At 41.6% G+C, this 16,407-nt stretch overlaps 1 protein-coding gene across 2 annotated transcripts in view; it reads right to left on the minus strand.

The window, feature by feature from the left end:
• Positions 1 to 14,137: 14,137 nt before the first annotated feature.
• Positions 14,138 to 16,407, minus strand: part of EFEMP1 (EGF containing fibulin extracellular matrix protein 1) — a 49,829-nt gene continuing 47,559 nt past the window's right edge. For both annotated transcript variants that reach the window (XM_075035386.1, XM_075035387.1), the window contains exon 11: positions 14,138 to 15,362. In XM_075035386.1, the coding sequence (XP_074891487.1) occupies positions 15,204 to 15,362 (159 nt within the window). In that variant the 3' untranslated portion in view covers positions 14,138 to 15,203. The remainder of the gene's footprint in view (positions 15,363 to 16,407) is intronic.

Here is a 16,407-nt window from a genome sequence, read left to right on the forward strand (position 1 = left end):
AGCCCTTTGTACAGATCTTTCAAATTTTACAATGAGCACAAATATGATAGACTTGAACTTATTTCTTCAAAATGACTCCTTGGAATCCCTAAATGTTTACATTAATTTTGGGGTTTTGCTTAGGAGAAAAAAAAATTTAAAACAATCTGTGTTATCTTTTGGGGCATGTAATAAGAGCTACACCTTGATACAGGTCATTCTGATCAGAGGAGATAGCACATATTCCTATAAAATGAAGGATGAAAAAGGCAATAAAAAGTTTCTAAGGCTGATAAAAATACAATTTATAGTCAGGACCCAGTTATAAATCCCGTCAACACTTACTATAGTTATACTTGCACATTGCTGCATTGTTGAAAGAAAGGTTGGTAAAGGAATTAAGTATATGGTGTTTAACTCATAGTTACTTACACAAGTTGCAACTAGCTTGAAAAATGCCAGCATTGTTAGTAAAAGTAGTAATAGAATAGTGATACATGTTAATAGCCATAAGGGTATCTGCCATTTAAAACTAAGTATAGTCAACTGTGTTTCGGGACCTGAAATGTGTAGAAGAACATAAAAATTTTTAATAGGGTAATAGCAGCTGCAGAAGTCAAAGTAGTAGAGGAAGGGGGAATACTTCAGCTCATGATAGCCGACATTTGCTCCCCAGCTGATAACAGTTCAGTGATTCAACTTCAACCTTTGATTTATCTCATTTAACTTCACACTGTGTGTTTGGCCTTGAGCTCTTTTCAGGTGTTGCCAGGTCCTAAGAGCATCCCAACCCCCCCAGTATAACCTTTTAAAGTTATTTGTAACTCTGTGTAGTGGCCGTAAAGAGCATCTGAAGGAAAACCAGGAGTTTCTCTGTGGTACGCTCTGATTTTTAACTCTGCATTACTCGACTGATCTTTATCAACAACACTTAGCATATTGTTCCCAGGATGGGCGATGCTCTATCCCTCTACCTTTGGCTTCAGGGATTACACCCCAGTTCTGAAAAAAAACACCTATAGTTAAAGAATTTTTAGTTGTTATTGCTGTTTTCAAGATACTAAAACTATTGTGGATGTACAGGCATGTATAAACACATGAACTCCGGGCAGCAGTATCCAGTGTATCATGTTAGCTATGTATTCTTGTTTACTTCATTTTCTTTCAGTGATTTTTTTTTTTCTTTAAGATTATACTTATTTTTTCCAATTCCAAGCAGTTGTTGTGTAGTTTCTATTTGCAAAATCCTCAGATGTAATTCTGCCTCTTCCATGATCAACAAACAAGATGTCATCTGGAAATCTCGTATTTTCTTCCTGAACCCGCTTTGGTCTGATACTTTTACTTTCGAGAGGAGTAGTTGTAAAAGTATGCTAATAAGAACTTTATCTTGCTCTATCAAAAGCTCATGCCATGTAGACCCATCTCCTGGTTGTGTAGTTTATAGCCTGGCTGTTATTGTTAGCACTCGCATCACCCATGCGTGCATGTGAGCTTCCCTGCAGGAGTGACACTGGGAGCTTCGGGTTTTGTGGCCAAGTGTGCAAAAGGAAATGTAAAAAATCCAGGTTACATCTGTAATCTTGCCTTTGTGGGTATGTGCTGTGTTATAGGCTTTAATTGCACGGCTGCAAAATGTTTCTCAAATGCACTATAATCAGCATTTTCTAAAACCTTAGTTGCATGTGTTTCATCTGGGGTTTTTTGAGCTGTTTTACTTTCTGCAGACCATGCTGAGGCTATGACGCCTGCCTGGCAGTGGTGCTTGGTCAGCTGTACTTGCACAGCAATTTCTACATATAACAGTGGTACAGTGCAAGATGCTGATGGGCACCAGCAAACACACAGCCTCTAAGGAGGCTGTCTAGAAAAAATGATGCAAAGAAAATCCTCTCTTCCCTCTGCTTTGTGCTCTGAAAAGGGGTTTGACTTGCCATGCCACAAAATTTTGAGGCAAGGGATGATTTTTTTTTGTCCCTGGGAAGGATTTAAAGCCTCCATGAGGTTGTGAGCCTCTTGCCCTGAGCGGCTGAGCTGGAATGGAACCGAATTTCTTGGCCGACTCTGCAAGGTTTGGGGATTGTTGGCCTCTGCAGAGGAATCCCTGGCCAGGGCTGGCCCTGAACACCAGTGGCTCCTGTGGCTTGCTTACATGCAGGAGGGAATATGCTTTTGAGGACTGCAGTAGAATACTGCTAAGGGTGCATTTCTGACAATCTGGGGTCTCTGTTCAGCACCTGCCTTTTACTGGATGGGTGTTAGTTAATGCGTCCTGGATGGGATTTGTCTTCTGTGACCAGGCAGCTGGTGATGGCACCTCCTAGCCTGACCCTTGTAGCTTGGCAGGACACATGCTGCAATCCCAAAATGCCTGAGGGGATGTATGTGTCCCCTGACTTTTGTTGCTGATAGCAGAGGGATGAGATGGGGCACCCTGTGTGCCTGGTTGTGCTGGTTTTGGCTGGGATAAGCGTTTGGTCTCAGTGCTGAGCAAATGTCAGAGCAAAGGCTTGCACAGATTTATTCTTGTTCAGGAAAATGTGCGACTCTTGGTTACAAAATTAGGAGCACAGATGTTATTGAAAGAAGGAAAATGATTAGTGCACACACTTGCACTGTAACTGTGCCTCCAAATTGAGTTAGTTATGGATACACTTCCTCAGCCCTCCTGTTCCCAACAGATTTTCCTGTACCAAATGAAAATCTGCATCTTGTTCCTGTTGTCTGAGTTAGGTGGAGTGAAACCTGCCCTAAATAATACTGTGGGGAAAAGTTTCAGTTGTGATTTGTTGTGATGAGCTTTGCCATGTAACATCGTTAAACTCAGTTATCACAATTAAGTTTGCTTTAGATTTTTGTGCGTTTTATTGGATATTTTATTCAGTTGATTTACTTAAGTGGAGTTCCTCAGTATGGAGTTTTAATGTTCCTGTTTTCACCAGCCTTCTAAAAAAACTTCAGCAGGTATCGATTTCTAAGAGTTTTACAAAAATGCAAGGAACAATGCTCTTATTTCATGATGAAGGCGCTTGGAGATGTGAGTGAACTAGTGATCTGTTGTCCTGGTTTCAGCTGGGATAGAGTTAACTGTCTTCCTAGTAGCTGGTACAGTGCTATGTTTTGAGTTCAGTATGAGAAGAATGTTGATAACACTGATGTTTTCAGTTGTTGCTCAGTAGTGTTTAGACTATAGTCAAGGATTTTTCAGCTTCTCATGCCCAGCCAGGGCACCTGACCCAAACTGGCCAACAGTGTATTCCATACCATGGGACGTCCCATCTAGTTTAGGAACTGGGAAGGGGGGGGCAGGGATTCGCCGCTCGGGGACTGGCTGGGTGTCGGTCGGCGGGTGGTGAGCAATTGCCTTGTGCATCATTTGTACATTTCAATCCTTTTATTACTACTGTTGTCATTTTATTAGTGTTATCATTATCATTATTAGTTTCTTCTTTTCTGTTCTATTAAACCGTTCTTATCTCAGCCCATGAGTTTTACTTCTTTTCCCGATTTTCTCCCCCATCCCGCTGGTTGGGGGGGAGTGAGTGAGCGGCTGCGTGGTGTTTAGTTGCTGGCTGGGGTTAAACCACGACATCTGTATAATTACAGTACAGGTGACATGCAAACATTTTGCAAACTATTCCTCGCCAGTTGCTGTAAAGCCAGTGCTTTCTGCCTTGCTGGTCCAGAGACCTGAGCATAGACTCTTTTCATGGAGGAATTGATTACAGTTGCAAAATTTTCTTGTAAAATTTTTTTCCTTGTAAATATATTCTTTCCACCAAGCCAGTGCTGACTCAGTTATAAATGTTTTTGCATTTGGAGGAAACTTTTTCCATGTTATGGCTAGACAACAGCCTTTCTCACGGATCCCAGACCTGGTCTGATACAAACTGACTGTACAGGCAAAATCTGTGTGTAACTGTTGCCATCTTCATCATTTTTGGTCTCCAATCTTTGTTGTCTCTGGATCATGGCAAACAGATGGTGTTCAAGTTTTATTTGAATATCTGACTACATTGGAAATGAGGCAAAATGAATTCAGCCATCACTAATAAGAATAATGCCAAACACTCAGGAAGTTTCTTCCCCACTTTTCCATAGTCTTGTTTATAACTTTGTTACACAATTGTGTTTCATCTGAATGGTTTAACCAATAGCTTTGGAGATGCACCTGCAAAATTTTTTTTGTGTTTTGTGAGCTGAATCACAATGATCATGGTTACTGTCCACACAAGTGTCCCTTTAGATCTGTGCATCTTGTTGCATACAGAAATGTACAGAAATTGGATTTAATGCAGAAAACCACATCTCCATAAAATAGAGTTACTGTTCTGGCTAGGTAAATGCAGCATTTTAATTGTATTTATAATTTGAGCCCAACCAGTTGTGTTAGTAACTGTTTTCCTCACAGCAGTAACCAGCAACAACCGCAGGCATTGAGCTTTATAGTTAATCTAGTTTTTGGAAAAATTGCTTAGCAATTAACGCTAATAGCTGGCTGATACTTGCATAGCATCCAAGTTCAACTGTACATTTGCCTTTCACAGAGCAGACTTGCAAACAAGATCTGGCACCCAAACAGGCCTGTGCTAGACTGAAATTATTCATGTATAGTCAGATAAGTAAACAAATAAGGAATTTGGAGACCTTTTAGATTGTTAAATTTTTTTTCATTTGGTATCTGCCTCTTTAACTTGGAGCTGCCCAGGATGGTCTTGAAATTAAGCTTTTAGGCTTAAAAGCTCATTTATTTGTTTCTGGGATATGTTACTGGTACTCGTAATAAACTAATGGGATTTAATAAATCCAGAACAGTCTCAAAATTGGGAAACTATTCTTCAGTATGATGGACATATCTAAGCAAACAGGTCCTATACACTTTGCCATCAGGTTCATGCCCCTGCAGAGTTGAGCTGTATGGCACTGATGGCTCAGTTCTGCTCTTCAGTGAAATATTATTTGCTTGAATTATCCCTTTGATGTTTTAAAAGCCCAGAAAAGGTGTATGAGCCCTTAAATGGGAATGAACGCCTTTGCAAGGGTGACATGAGGTGAAAAGGAGAAGTGGCAGTACACGGGCTGCACCGGCTCCTGAGCTGCAGAGCATAGAAAATGCTCAAAATATCAGATGTGTAAGTTGAAATTGCCTCAAGGCAGCTTAATCTTATACGGGAGGAATTGGCATAGTGCATAACCCAAGCAGAAATGGGCCTTGGCAGCAACGGAGGAGCAGCAGCGTCTCTGGGACAAGTTGTTCTGAACAGTTTATCGCTCGTGTGAGCTCACGCTTGCTGTGTTGCAAAAAGACCTGGGGAACGCGTCTCCTTGTTTGATCTCAGCCTGATATTGCCCTCGGTGGAGCAATCCTGTGCTTTATTTGAAACTGAGCTGGCCTTTCAGGGAAATCCTCGATGGCTGCTTTCTGCCTGGGCTTTGCAGTGGTAGGGAGGGCTATGGCACTACCCCCAGGGTGGTGGAGGCAGGAGGCAGAAGCAGTCTTAGAGCTGGAAAGGGGAAGAAAACAGTTTAATGAAAATAATGCTTTCTCAAATATTGGTCATTCTCTGTTTTTTGCTGCTTTTTGTCTCTTCCCCCTTCTCCCCCCCCCCCCCCCCCGCCCTGATTGGGATGGGGCGGGCAGGTTTTGAAGTGGTCTGTGCATCACAATGTTCAAATCAACTTGGGCGGTTTGGTGCCTCAGGACTCATTTCTGCTTCGTGATTGCTTCATGCTGAGACATTGCGAGGGGTTATTTGGGGGAGAATTAAAAGCTTTTTTGTTGTTCTTCTGGATGGTTTTTGGCGCTGAGAAAACCTGTAGCTCTTGCAAAACGTTCAGCATCCCTGATCTTAAACACTATTGTAACATCAGACCTCACTGGATTTTGGCTTAAGGCTTGCATCCGGAAGCATTAAAACACTTGTGTTAGACAGGAATGTTACCCTCGATATAAATTTCCATATAAAAACCTCTACTTGTCGTTTCTCCATATATTCCCCCGTTTGTCTCACCCTTATTTCTTTTTATTGCTGTTTCTGCTTGGCAAACACCACCACAGTCCTAGGTGCATGTCAGCCTTTGAGGGAGCTTCTGCGGGGCAATGACTTTTTAAAAATAAATAATTTTTTAGGCTTCTGATGGGCTCTCTAGTGCTTTTTGCCCCCTTGTCTATGCCTGGTGAAGGAAATGTGTGAGCAGTGGGACAGGGCTTTGGGTTGGGGGTGACATGGGTGGGGAACCCCACAGACTTCTTCTGTGCCTGGGTGGCCACAACTGTGGCTTTTTGTCTGTGATGGGGCACCCTGTCCCTGCTTGGTCTCCCCTGCACTCTCTCAGTCCCGCTGCGGCAGGCAGGATGGCATTTACACCTTTAAAACCTCCTCAGCTCTGTACTGGCGAAGGGCTTGTGTGGTTGTTGGCTCCAGCCTCGGCACTTCAGGGCATGATTTCAACCATGTCTATGGAGACCAATTTTCAACATCAAAACAAACCAGTGTAAGTGGAATTTATATTACCTTTTAAAAATGCAAGTCAACAGAGCTGAGGACTCTGCTTCGAGGAAGCCTCTTGGGTTTGTTCAGGGAATTACTACAAATATTTTACATCCTTTTTGAGACTCCAGGCAACCTCAGGAAGTGTCTGCTGAGGACAGCTGTTGAAATACCCCAGATTGCATAGCTGATCAGTGGGATTTTGGGGCCTGTGCTGTGAGAAAGCACCCCTCTGATACCAAATATCCTACACTGCTTGAAAGCACTGTCTAATTTTCAGAGGCAGGCTGATCTTTCTAAACATGTAGATAACATTTTTGCTCCCTGAAGCACAGTGTTTTCAGCTTGAGTGATAGTGGTCAAGAGCAATCGGAGCAAAAGCCTTGATCCCCAGTGCCTGAGTGTGTGCAAATTTGGGTAAGCCCAAAGGTGAAGAAATACTCTACCAGCCAGAGATGGAAAATATCCCTGCAGTGAGGTCACAGCAGTGGAAGGGTTGAATTCAGATAAGAAAACGCGGCAGTGGAGGATGTGTTGGGATGCTTCCCAAAGCCCATTGAAGAGACAGGTTAAAGATGGGTGAGAGTGGGCTGGGGGTGCTCCACCCCTCTCTGAAATGTGCCTTGAGGACTCAGTGCTCAGACTGAATATCTTGGAAACTCAGTAATAGATGCTTAAAGACAGAATCTGGAAATTTTGCAAATGTGTTTTGTTTTTTTCCCAGGCTGGTTAGAGCTTATGCCATCTCTCACAGTACGGGGAAGAGAAAGACATACCAAACTACTGGACTTTATATTGGAAAATAGCCTGGTTTAGGGATTTTGGCCTAGGTACGAGCATCAAATTATGTCAAGATGAATAGTGACTTAACTGCTAATTTTATGATAGGAGAAGGCTATGCCAACAAGCTGCCAGCTTAGAGATGTGTTTGTTATCTTGGTGCCTTGCCAGCAAGTGGATTTGATTGGGATGTTGGTACTGGCTGGATCCTTGTTTCTTTACATATCAGTATTGCATGTATGTATTGTGCATCTGAAATGTATATGTGTGCATAATCTTTCAGGAGAGCTTTATTTTCATCTTTGCCATGATGTGAATGTGGTGCCTCTCTAGCTTTTATTTATGCTTGTATACAAACAGCCTTTGTGCAAAGCACAAGTTGAAGCTTCACAAGAATGTCACTGTGTCCTTTCAATTTCTGCCAACTCTAGACATGGGGGAAAAAAATTCTTAAACTGAGCAAGGAAACATATTCCTGAAAAATGTTTACTTGTGATGGAACTGGGCAGCTTTCAACCTGGTATGATGGAAATTAACAGCCAGCAATGTGTCTACTGTATAGCAGGGGGGAAAAAGGGTTGTTGGAGAGGGGGAAGCTTCCTGATAAAAGTGGGAAGCTGAACTGCAGCCAGTTTGCTAAGAGATGGAGTGGGCTCTCAAAATGTGATGGTCTTGCAAAGGTTTCGCTGTGGTTTCAGTCTGATGTTTCCCAGCACTAGTGGGGAAAATGATGCACGAGTCTGGCTTGCAGTAAGACATCAGCATATGTCAGCTTGATCTGCTCTCTGTTTGCAGAAAACAGAAGAAACTGTGGCCTTTTGTGATACATTAGAAGAAACTACTGCTTGATTGTCCATGAAATTTCAGTGCTTTATTGAAGATGTTCACTGTATAATTTAGGTCTTCCCTTTTCAGCATACCAGGGCAAAGGCAGAAATCTTCTAACCCCATTAAAGTTTCATGTTACTATTTTGATCCTTGTGATTTGGTTTTTAGTACAAAATCACCAGCCTTGCTGTGAGTACTCGGCATGTTGCTTCATGTTTTCCGCTGCCTACCTACCTGTGCCAGGTTTTAAAGCTCTCGTGAAACAAAACATTTGCCTTACTAAATTTTGCAGGTAGTCTTTAGACCGACCCTGGGTTGCAAAATTGTCTGGAACCTGGTTCATTACAGGAAAAGGAAGCAGCAAATGCAAACTTCAGCCTCAGCCTTTGAATCACTTCAAGGGTCAATTCATGTCTAGCAAGTGTGTCCAGAGACGGCTTTCCTAGAACCACCATTATTTGCAATGATCTGGTTCCTGCTACCTTCTCCCAGGCAGTGCCTTTAAACTGGGCAGAAGTTAAATTCTGCTCCCTTGAAGCTGATTCCGCCGGCCCCCCCCCCCCCAAGCATTTGCTGCTCACAGAGTTTGCTTTTGTGGCCACTTCTGAGCTGGGTGCAATGGCTTGTCACCAAACCTGGTGCTGGCAGTTCACCATGGACTGACTACAGCAACCACACAAAAACATTACTAATGCAAACAATGGATTTAGCATCAAAATGCTTTGTGCAGGCTACCTCCCTTTTTCTCTTTGTTGCGATTTTCAGTTTTTAGGCATTTGTCATTGTAACATTGTGCTGATGGTAGAGCTTCTGGCAAGGGTGTGTAACAGCTTTGGGGCTGCTAATAGCAAACTGCAAATGTTTCCCCTGTGCCCGCAGGTGCTGGGGAAGAGCTTCTGTCCAGGACAGCCATGTATTTAATGGGTCTTGGGAGGCTTTTCTGTGAATTCGTGCAGTTATTTTTCAGACTGATCTGAGCTTTAACATTCCCAACATCCTGCCATAGGAAGGGGTCAGGGGGATGGGACCCAAGCTGCTTGCTGTGTTCAAGATGTAGTGGATTTACACAACTGTGTAAATGTTCAGCTTTTTCCCTGCTCTGTCCCCAGTTATTCCTTATGCTGGATTTGCTTTCTGGAGCTGTGGTTTCCTTTGAATGGTCTGTCATAACCTTGACATTATCCTTCTGAGATGTGATGGTCAGTTCAGAGGCCTTTGCTGTTCAAACAAACCTGGGATAACTTTTCCCCCATGTGCATCACTTTTACATTTATCCCCTTTGGTTTTATTTGGCATTTTTTTCTCAATATTTGGAGTACTGCAAGGTCCCTGTTTTCCAGAGGATGCTCATCCTTACCTGAACAACTGGATATCATTAGCAAAATTTGCTGTTCCCCCTCCTCCATCCACTTCTTTCTTCAAGGCAGGTCCTTTGATACGTTGCCTGTAAGAACAGCTCTGGCCCAGTGGTATTGCCAAATTCCTCCTCCAGGAACGTGATAGAAAGCTTCATTTCATTTTTCTGCCATGGCATTATCTTTTTTGCTTGTTCCTCTAGTGTGTGGGTCACTCCTTGGCCCCATCAGCCTCCTGGGAGGTTGCTTCTGCTGTGGTTGGAAGAGGCTTGATTTGCTAGTCCAGGCATTAGCAAGTTGCTCCTTTGGCCTGCCTTGTTTGTTTTTATGTGTAACCTTCTAGATCTCAGGAACATTTCTATTTTCCTCATTCATATACAACCTCAGCTTCTCAGAGGATGACTTATTGATTTTAATAATGCCTTTTACCCTGCTGTTTTGGTATGTTGGCTTCCCCTCTACAGCCCTTACTCTGAGCTTCCAAAATCTGTTTGTTTTCCTAGTTTCCATGCCGCCTGCAAGAATTTTGCTCTTTTGACTTCCCACTTGGGTGTTTGTTGTATATATTCTGTATAGGAAACATTCCCATATATTGCACATAGAAACTCCAGAAACACTCAAAGTGCAAGAAGAAAATGTGACCCTCAAGAGGAGGTGGTCAAAGGTTCAGATGTGGCATTGGCAGGATTTAGACCTTGAGGTGTCTGTGTAACTTTCATGATTGTGGTTTCAGAGTTTAACAGCACAAATACGTTACTTTTGTCAACCCAGCTGGCAGGCTGCTAAATTTGAAAGCCTTCCTGTATGATTGTTTGGGTGTACAGATGGGGATGGTGCATGCCTTTGCATAGGGAGCTTTTGTAGACCAGAACTGCAGAGGCTTTAGAGGGCATCTTCAGGGGGAGAAAAAAAAAAAAGAATGTTTCATTAAAACTATGCAATTAAGTGCACCAGAGTATGTTTTTGCAGGGCAGGAGCTGCTGAAGGGCTTAGCTGAGAGCTACACCTTTCACTTTCAAAGGTCTGATCTGAAGCATGTTAGTGGGAACGTTTCCCCTGTTTGGATATATACGTACTGTATGGTTATGCAGAAATTACAAAAATATTATATTAAATTAAAATATATTAATTATCCAGATGTATTTCTGGGAGGGAGCAGAGATGCAAAGCACTCCCCTTCTGGGACTGTTGAGATTCTGGATTGGAAAGTGAAATAATTTCTCTCTCAAGCGAGAGCAGAAATGGCATGTGACTGACAGTGTGACTGTGTTTACAGACAAAACCTGGAGCTCACCTAAGTCCAGTATTTTGATCTGCTGGAAGCATTGCTGTGTGACTTGGCCACACAGCCCCTAATCCAGTATCAAGGTGTTTTCTGAGATACCAGAGAATAAGTCAGGGGAAGCCTTTAATACTACTTTGTCATGTTGTTGTGACACAATGTTTGCACCTTTTTCTGCTGAGCAAATATACACAATAAATGAGAGGCTTTAAAAAGATCTAACTTTGAGATAACTTACTTTATGTACCTTGAACAAGTAATTTTTCTTAATCTATATCAATATAAAATCAGACTGTATTTTTTCCCATGCAAAAATGATAAAAGCTGCTGTACTGTCCTTCAAATTTGCTTTGGCAACAATAAGCCAACTCCATTTTATTAAATAGCTTTCTTTCCTCCAAATATATACAGAAATGTTTGCAGTATAAACATCTTAACTAGACATCTGCTTTTCCCCAGATATAAAACACAGTTAACTTTTTGCCCTGTTTCTGTTCACTGGGGCTGATAACTTTTTCTGCTGGCCAGATGAAATAAAATTGGGTTTTGTACCAGATGCAGCACAGTTCAGTTTTGCATTACGCAGGTGTTCCCCCAGCTGGGGAGTGTGGAAACGTGCCATTTTGCTGAGATGATGGTGAGGTTTAGAAATGTTAGGGCGTTAAAAATAATTCTCTGTGTTAACAGTGGGCTTTTTCCCTGGTGGGCTCCATATGCCGAACAGCTGACTGGGGCAGCAGCTGTTCTATATTTTAATAGGAGAGTTATAAAGTTAGAAACATGGATGATCATTCAAAACATAAGCAACTCTTTGCAGTCATGGAAACAGGATTCAACAATAAACTTGCATTTGTGAGCCTTCCAAACAAAATAATCCCACTGCACTGTGTTCAGGTGGTCTTGGGGAAGTGAATGAACTTGCATTTCTATTTCCTTAAGTTCTGTTTACTCAAAGTCCCCCTTTTTTTTTTTTTTTTTTACTTTTTTCTCTGACTTCTATTTCTGAGAAGTTATTAAACTTTGCATGTGATCCTGATTTAGATTCTTCTCCAACAGTGACAGAGATTTATATGAGAATCTTTCCTGGAGCGTGTTACTGATAATGGTCATGCCAGTAGGATACAGCGAAGTCTGAGCAAACACTTTGCTCTCATGTAATTTCTTGGGATTTCAGCATCTCTTTTAATCCAAGTAGCTATTCAAACTCTTGCTGCATGTTTGCTGCAGCTCTGTATCCTTTGCAAGGAACATACAAAGTCCTGCTTTCCTGGAAAATCAGATGAACCTGCAGGTTTCCTTCCTAACAACATGCAGGTTTTCTAGCACAGTGTGGCGTACAAAAGCTCTCCTTGTTTGGGCTCTGAACCACCTTCTCATTTTGATTACAGGCTTCTTTCGGACACTCTCACGCTCGATCATATACCACCCCTATCCAAAACAATACCAACTACCTTCCAATTTCTGCACAGCCCTGCTGTAGTCCCTGTCTTGCTCTGCTCACCTGTTTGTGTTTTGGTTTGGAGGGGCTGCTGTTATTTCAGCTCCCTGCTTCCATAAAAGTGCTGTGATTAATGTTGTGTGTGGAGAGCAGTGCCCACACCTAGCGACTGCGTTTAGGTCTCAACCAACCTGTAGCAATATATTGGCAAGTGGCTGGATCTCCGCTCCTGAGCTGTGTGATAACCTCTGACTTGGCTAGTTTGGGCTGTAAGTGATCTTATATAGACCTGAATATTGCAAACAGACAGGGAGTGGAGTGGTTGGCAGGACAGTTTGTGTGAAAATAAAATGGGTTAAGCCAAGTCTATGCGTACAATGAGTTGTGGAGGAACAAGTGGGCTGAACGTGGCTTGGGCATGTGTATGAGCTATAACTGCCTCTGCTGTTCATGCCATTTGATAAATATATAAATGTTATTTTTCTCTCTATATAATCAATTTTGGGTCATTGTCAGATAAGAGATTTAGCAGAGATTTAAAAGTGCTAGTGACAAAACCGGTGTAAATCTTGGCAGAGCATGAAGGTAGAGTAAATTCTTGGGGCAGAGTCTGGCAGCTTGGGGACGTCGGGGATGATTTGTGGCTGCTTAATTCACTGCAGGGACCAGCCTGCTGCCCTGCAAGTCCCAGGACTGAAGGAAGAAAAGCCATTTCAGCCTCCTCTCTGCACCTATCAAGAGAAAACTGCCCATTTTAAACCTAGAAACAACAACAAAATTGATTGTTTCTTGGAATGGGCAATGCTGAATTACACAGTTTGGGAAGTTAAAAGTTGGTATAAAAGAACAGTGCTGATTCTGGGGGTAGAGGGGGATGCTTGAGGGCCAGCACAGCTCATTTGTGAGGACAGACTACATAGAAAGAAAATGTTAATTGACAAACTAAGTATGGAGGTGAGCATGTGCTGCTTGCCGCAAGAATCACAGGGAGGAGGAGGAGAAGGTTGGAGGCATTTTGCTCAGTACATGTGTGGGATGAGGAGTTGCCTTTCAAACGAAGCGGATTTGTAGTGATGATGAATGGGGAGGAATCCCTCTGGGGAGAGGAAGGAGCTTCCTACAAGCCAAGCTCTCTATATCAGAGCATTTTCACCGTGGAAAACACAAATTAAATCCCTCTATAAAGCAACTGGGATTGTATTGGTGAGCTTCTCTCTGCAGAGAGGGTTGAAGGCTACCTGGGGTCTCACCCCATAGCTCTGGGGCCCCAGGCAAAGCAAATGTGACCCAGTGCCAGCACTATTTTTTGGCCTGTGCTACAACCATGTGCTCTGACCCTTTTGGCAGATGAAGTATTTGTTTAAAGCCACAAATGGCTGCCTGAAGGAACAATCATTGGATAATGGGGTCCTGCTCTGCAATTTGTCTGAGTGTGGGGGATGTGTCACCCTAAACCAGAGCGGTTGTGGCCTGTTCTAAGCTATATTCTGGAGCAAATTTTTGCTGTCTTGCTGTGAAGGACCTCTGTATGCCAAGTTCTCCAGCCATGCTCGTTGCTTCTTTGGACACATCCCCTGAAAGCGATCACTGAAGGTGATTGACATAATAAATATGAATCTGTGGGTCTGCACCACAAGAGGGTTTTTTTTGTGTATAATATATGCACTACTCACAAATATAGAAAATGAATTTTAAGTAGAAAAGAGGCTCCTTCCTGTAAATCAGCAACTAACTAGCAATGTGTGTATGTTGGTATATTTTACTTTTTTTTTAATGTCAGTAAAACTAAAACTCAGTAGGTAATATGTTTGCCTTCTACAAAGGAATTGTGGTTTTAGTCTTCCATGAACTAATACTGTATGGACTGAGATCTGGGTCATTCTGACTCTGCAGAACTCGATGGGGCTTTGCTGACTCCTGCAGTAGCTGACAATTCAGCCCTCTAATGCAGCTAATAAACTACCTCAAAAAAGACTAAATACAATATGGTAAGAGATCTTTATTAAAAATTTTGTACATCAAAGGATTAACTACTACATTTTAAACAAGAAATAAGATTTTACATATTACAAAAGATGTTATTAGTTCTTGAATTAGAAATAAGTTTTATGAACACTGTACATGATACATTTGAGTTGTAAGAGCAGGAATAGGACCGAGTGCCTGAAAACGATATAACTTAATAAGCAAATGCACTCAATTCTTAGTATACAACATAATATTTCTGGAAAAATAGCATGTTAACCTCTGTCTGAAAATGCCGTACCCCTCTAACCAGTAACTACCAACAGTGTTCTCAGGAGAAAGCACAGACACATGTGCCCTGTGTGGTGATTTTCCATTTGGAGTTTCTTCCCTTGTTGGAGAAATTTTCTTCCTATGGTCTATTTTTCTTGGAGAGAGCAGAATGTTATTCTGTGGTATGGTTAACACAATCTGCATATAAAAACCCAATGCAAAACAATTCTCACAATGTAATTTTACCTCCAATCCGGATTAGAAAAACCAACCGTGATAGCACATAAATGTCTAGAGAAATAGATTTTTATTGACTGTTATCTTTTGTTACAAAGTAGTTAAAGAAGAAATATATTTTAGCTTATCAGATAACCGTTACTTTGTGTATCATTCATACTATATAATTTTTTTCTTTTTGAGATTGTCAGTGTAGCTGCATTAGAATTTAAAATAAAAACAACAGAGAAGATCACCCTTTAATTGCATGACCTATTTGGCTAGGAAGGTTGTGTGAAGTTTTACAGGATAGTATGAACGAACAGTTCTCATACAAAAGCATAGTATGTATCTAGTCCAAGAAAGGTAATAAAAAAGATTTAAATCTTTATACAGAAAGTGACAATGCCCATGTTATACTATGGAACACATCTACTAATTTTGAATTACAGGTGTAATGTGTGGATTAAAGATATCAACTTACTAAACAAATCTTAAAAAAGAGAGCAAAATCTATAAATAAAATAGTAAGTGCTTTCTTTAAGATAATATTCTTTGGCTGCTTTAAGTGCCAGTGAAAGGGTTATTGAAAACCACTAAAATGCATAAGGTCCCACTATTATTGTTAATCTTAACACCGAGCTTGTACGATAATTCAAACTGTTGACTGTTAGCATCTCCAGATCCACAATGTGTTCTCTTGGTCCTGATAGTGATTTCACCAGTACAAGCATTGCACTTACGGCGCTTGTTTGCTGAAAGAACAACAACAAAAAGGTTTAATTCAGTCAAATCCAAAACAATTCCCTAGTTGCGTCAAGAGAGTGCTTGTGTGTTACTACACTGTAAAAATGCTCTGTCTCAGCAGAGATACACAATGCAAGTATTCTTTTAACATTTTTAAATGGCCATGACTAATCTCACACCTGGCTTTGCTGCAGGGAAAACTTTACCTGACTAGGGCTCAGAGGAATAAACTGCACTGCAAAATCTGTTCCTGGTTATGCTGACTCTCCTAAAGGATGTGAAAAGTGGTAATCTATCCCAGGATGGTCTTTGTTTTTTATCCCCATCTATCAGCTTTTAAAATATATGGAGAAAAAGTAAAACAAGAGAGACCTAATGTGTTTAACAGTGATGTAGCTTGTTCAGTGGAGGGAAACCTTAAGTCTGCCTCATGGCTTACACTCCAGAAGGAGTCGTGCTCCCCTTGTAAACACTGCGAATTTTTGCAACTGGTGTGCCTGTTGCCATCCCCATCTTGTACTGCTCCGAAGCTCTTTTCCCAGTCTGGAATCATGCTGAGGAACATTGACAGGCCTTGTCTGTGACATGCTGCTAGTTTGTTAAACAGTTTCATGATTTACAGATGATGACAGAAGGGTAAATTCCATCTCTCCCTTCACCTACTACAAATATTTTCTTACCATGTCAAGTGAGCAGGGTATACAGATGAATCCAATCCATCTGCTGTATCTGAGACCCAGCTAAGTTTTACTAAACAATAGGAATAACTTCTAAGTAAGCCTTTGTTTACTACAGTCCCTTGGCAGGAATGAACACATGCTTCCTTATTTAAGGCCTGCGATTTATTTTTGGGTGGCAACAGAGTATTGGAATTGTTAGTCTAAAGAAAGACAGTCTTAAGGCTAGATTGGGGTCTAACCCAAACTACAGCTGGAGTGATCTTATTCTTTTTTAAGCAAATAATTGTATTTTGGGGGTAGGTATGGGGTTTTGATATGTAATCAATCCAGGGAAAAGCACTGGATTATCTGGACTCAGAACAAGTGAGACAGA

This window comes from Buteo buteo, chromosome 9 (assembly GCF_964188355.1).
Source record: "Buteo buteo chromosome 9, bButBut1.hap1.1, whole genome shotgun sequence".
In the NCBI taxonomy this organism is placed as follows: domain Eukaryota; kingdom Metazoa; phylum Chordata; class Aves; order Accipitriformes; family Accipitridae; genus Buteo; species Buteo buteo.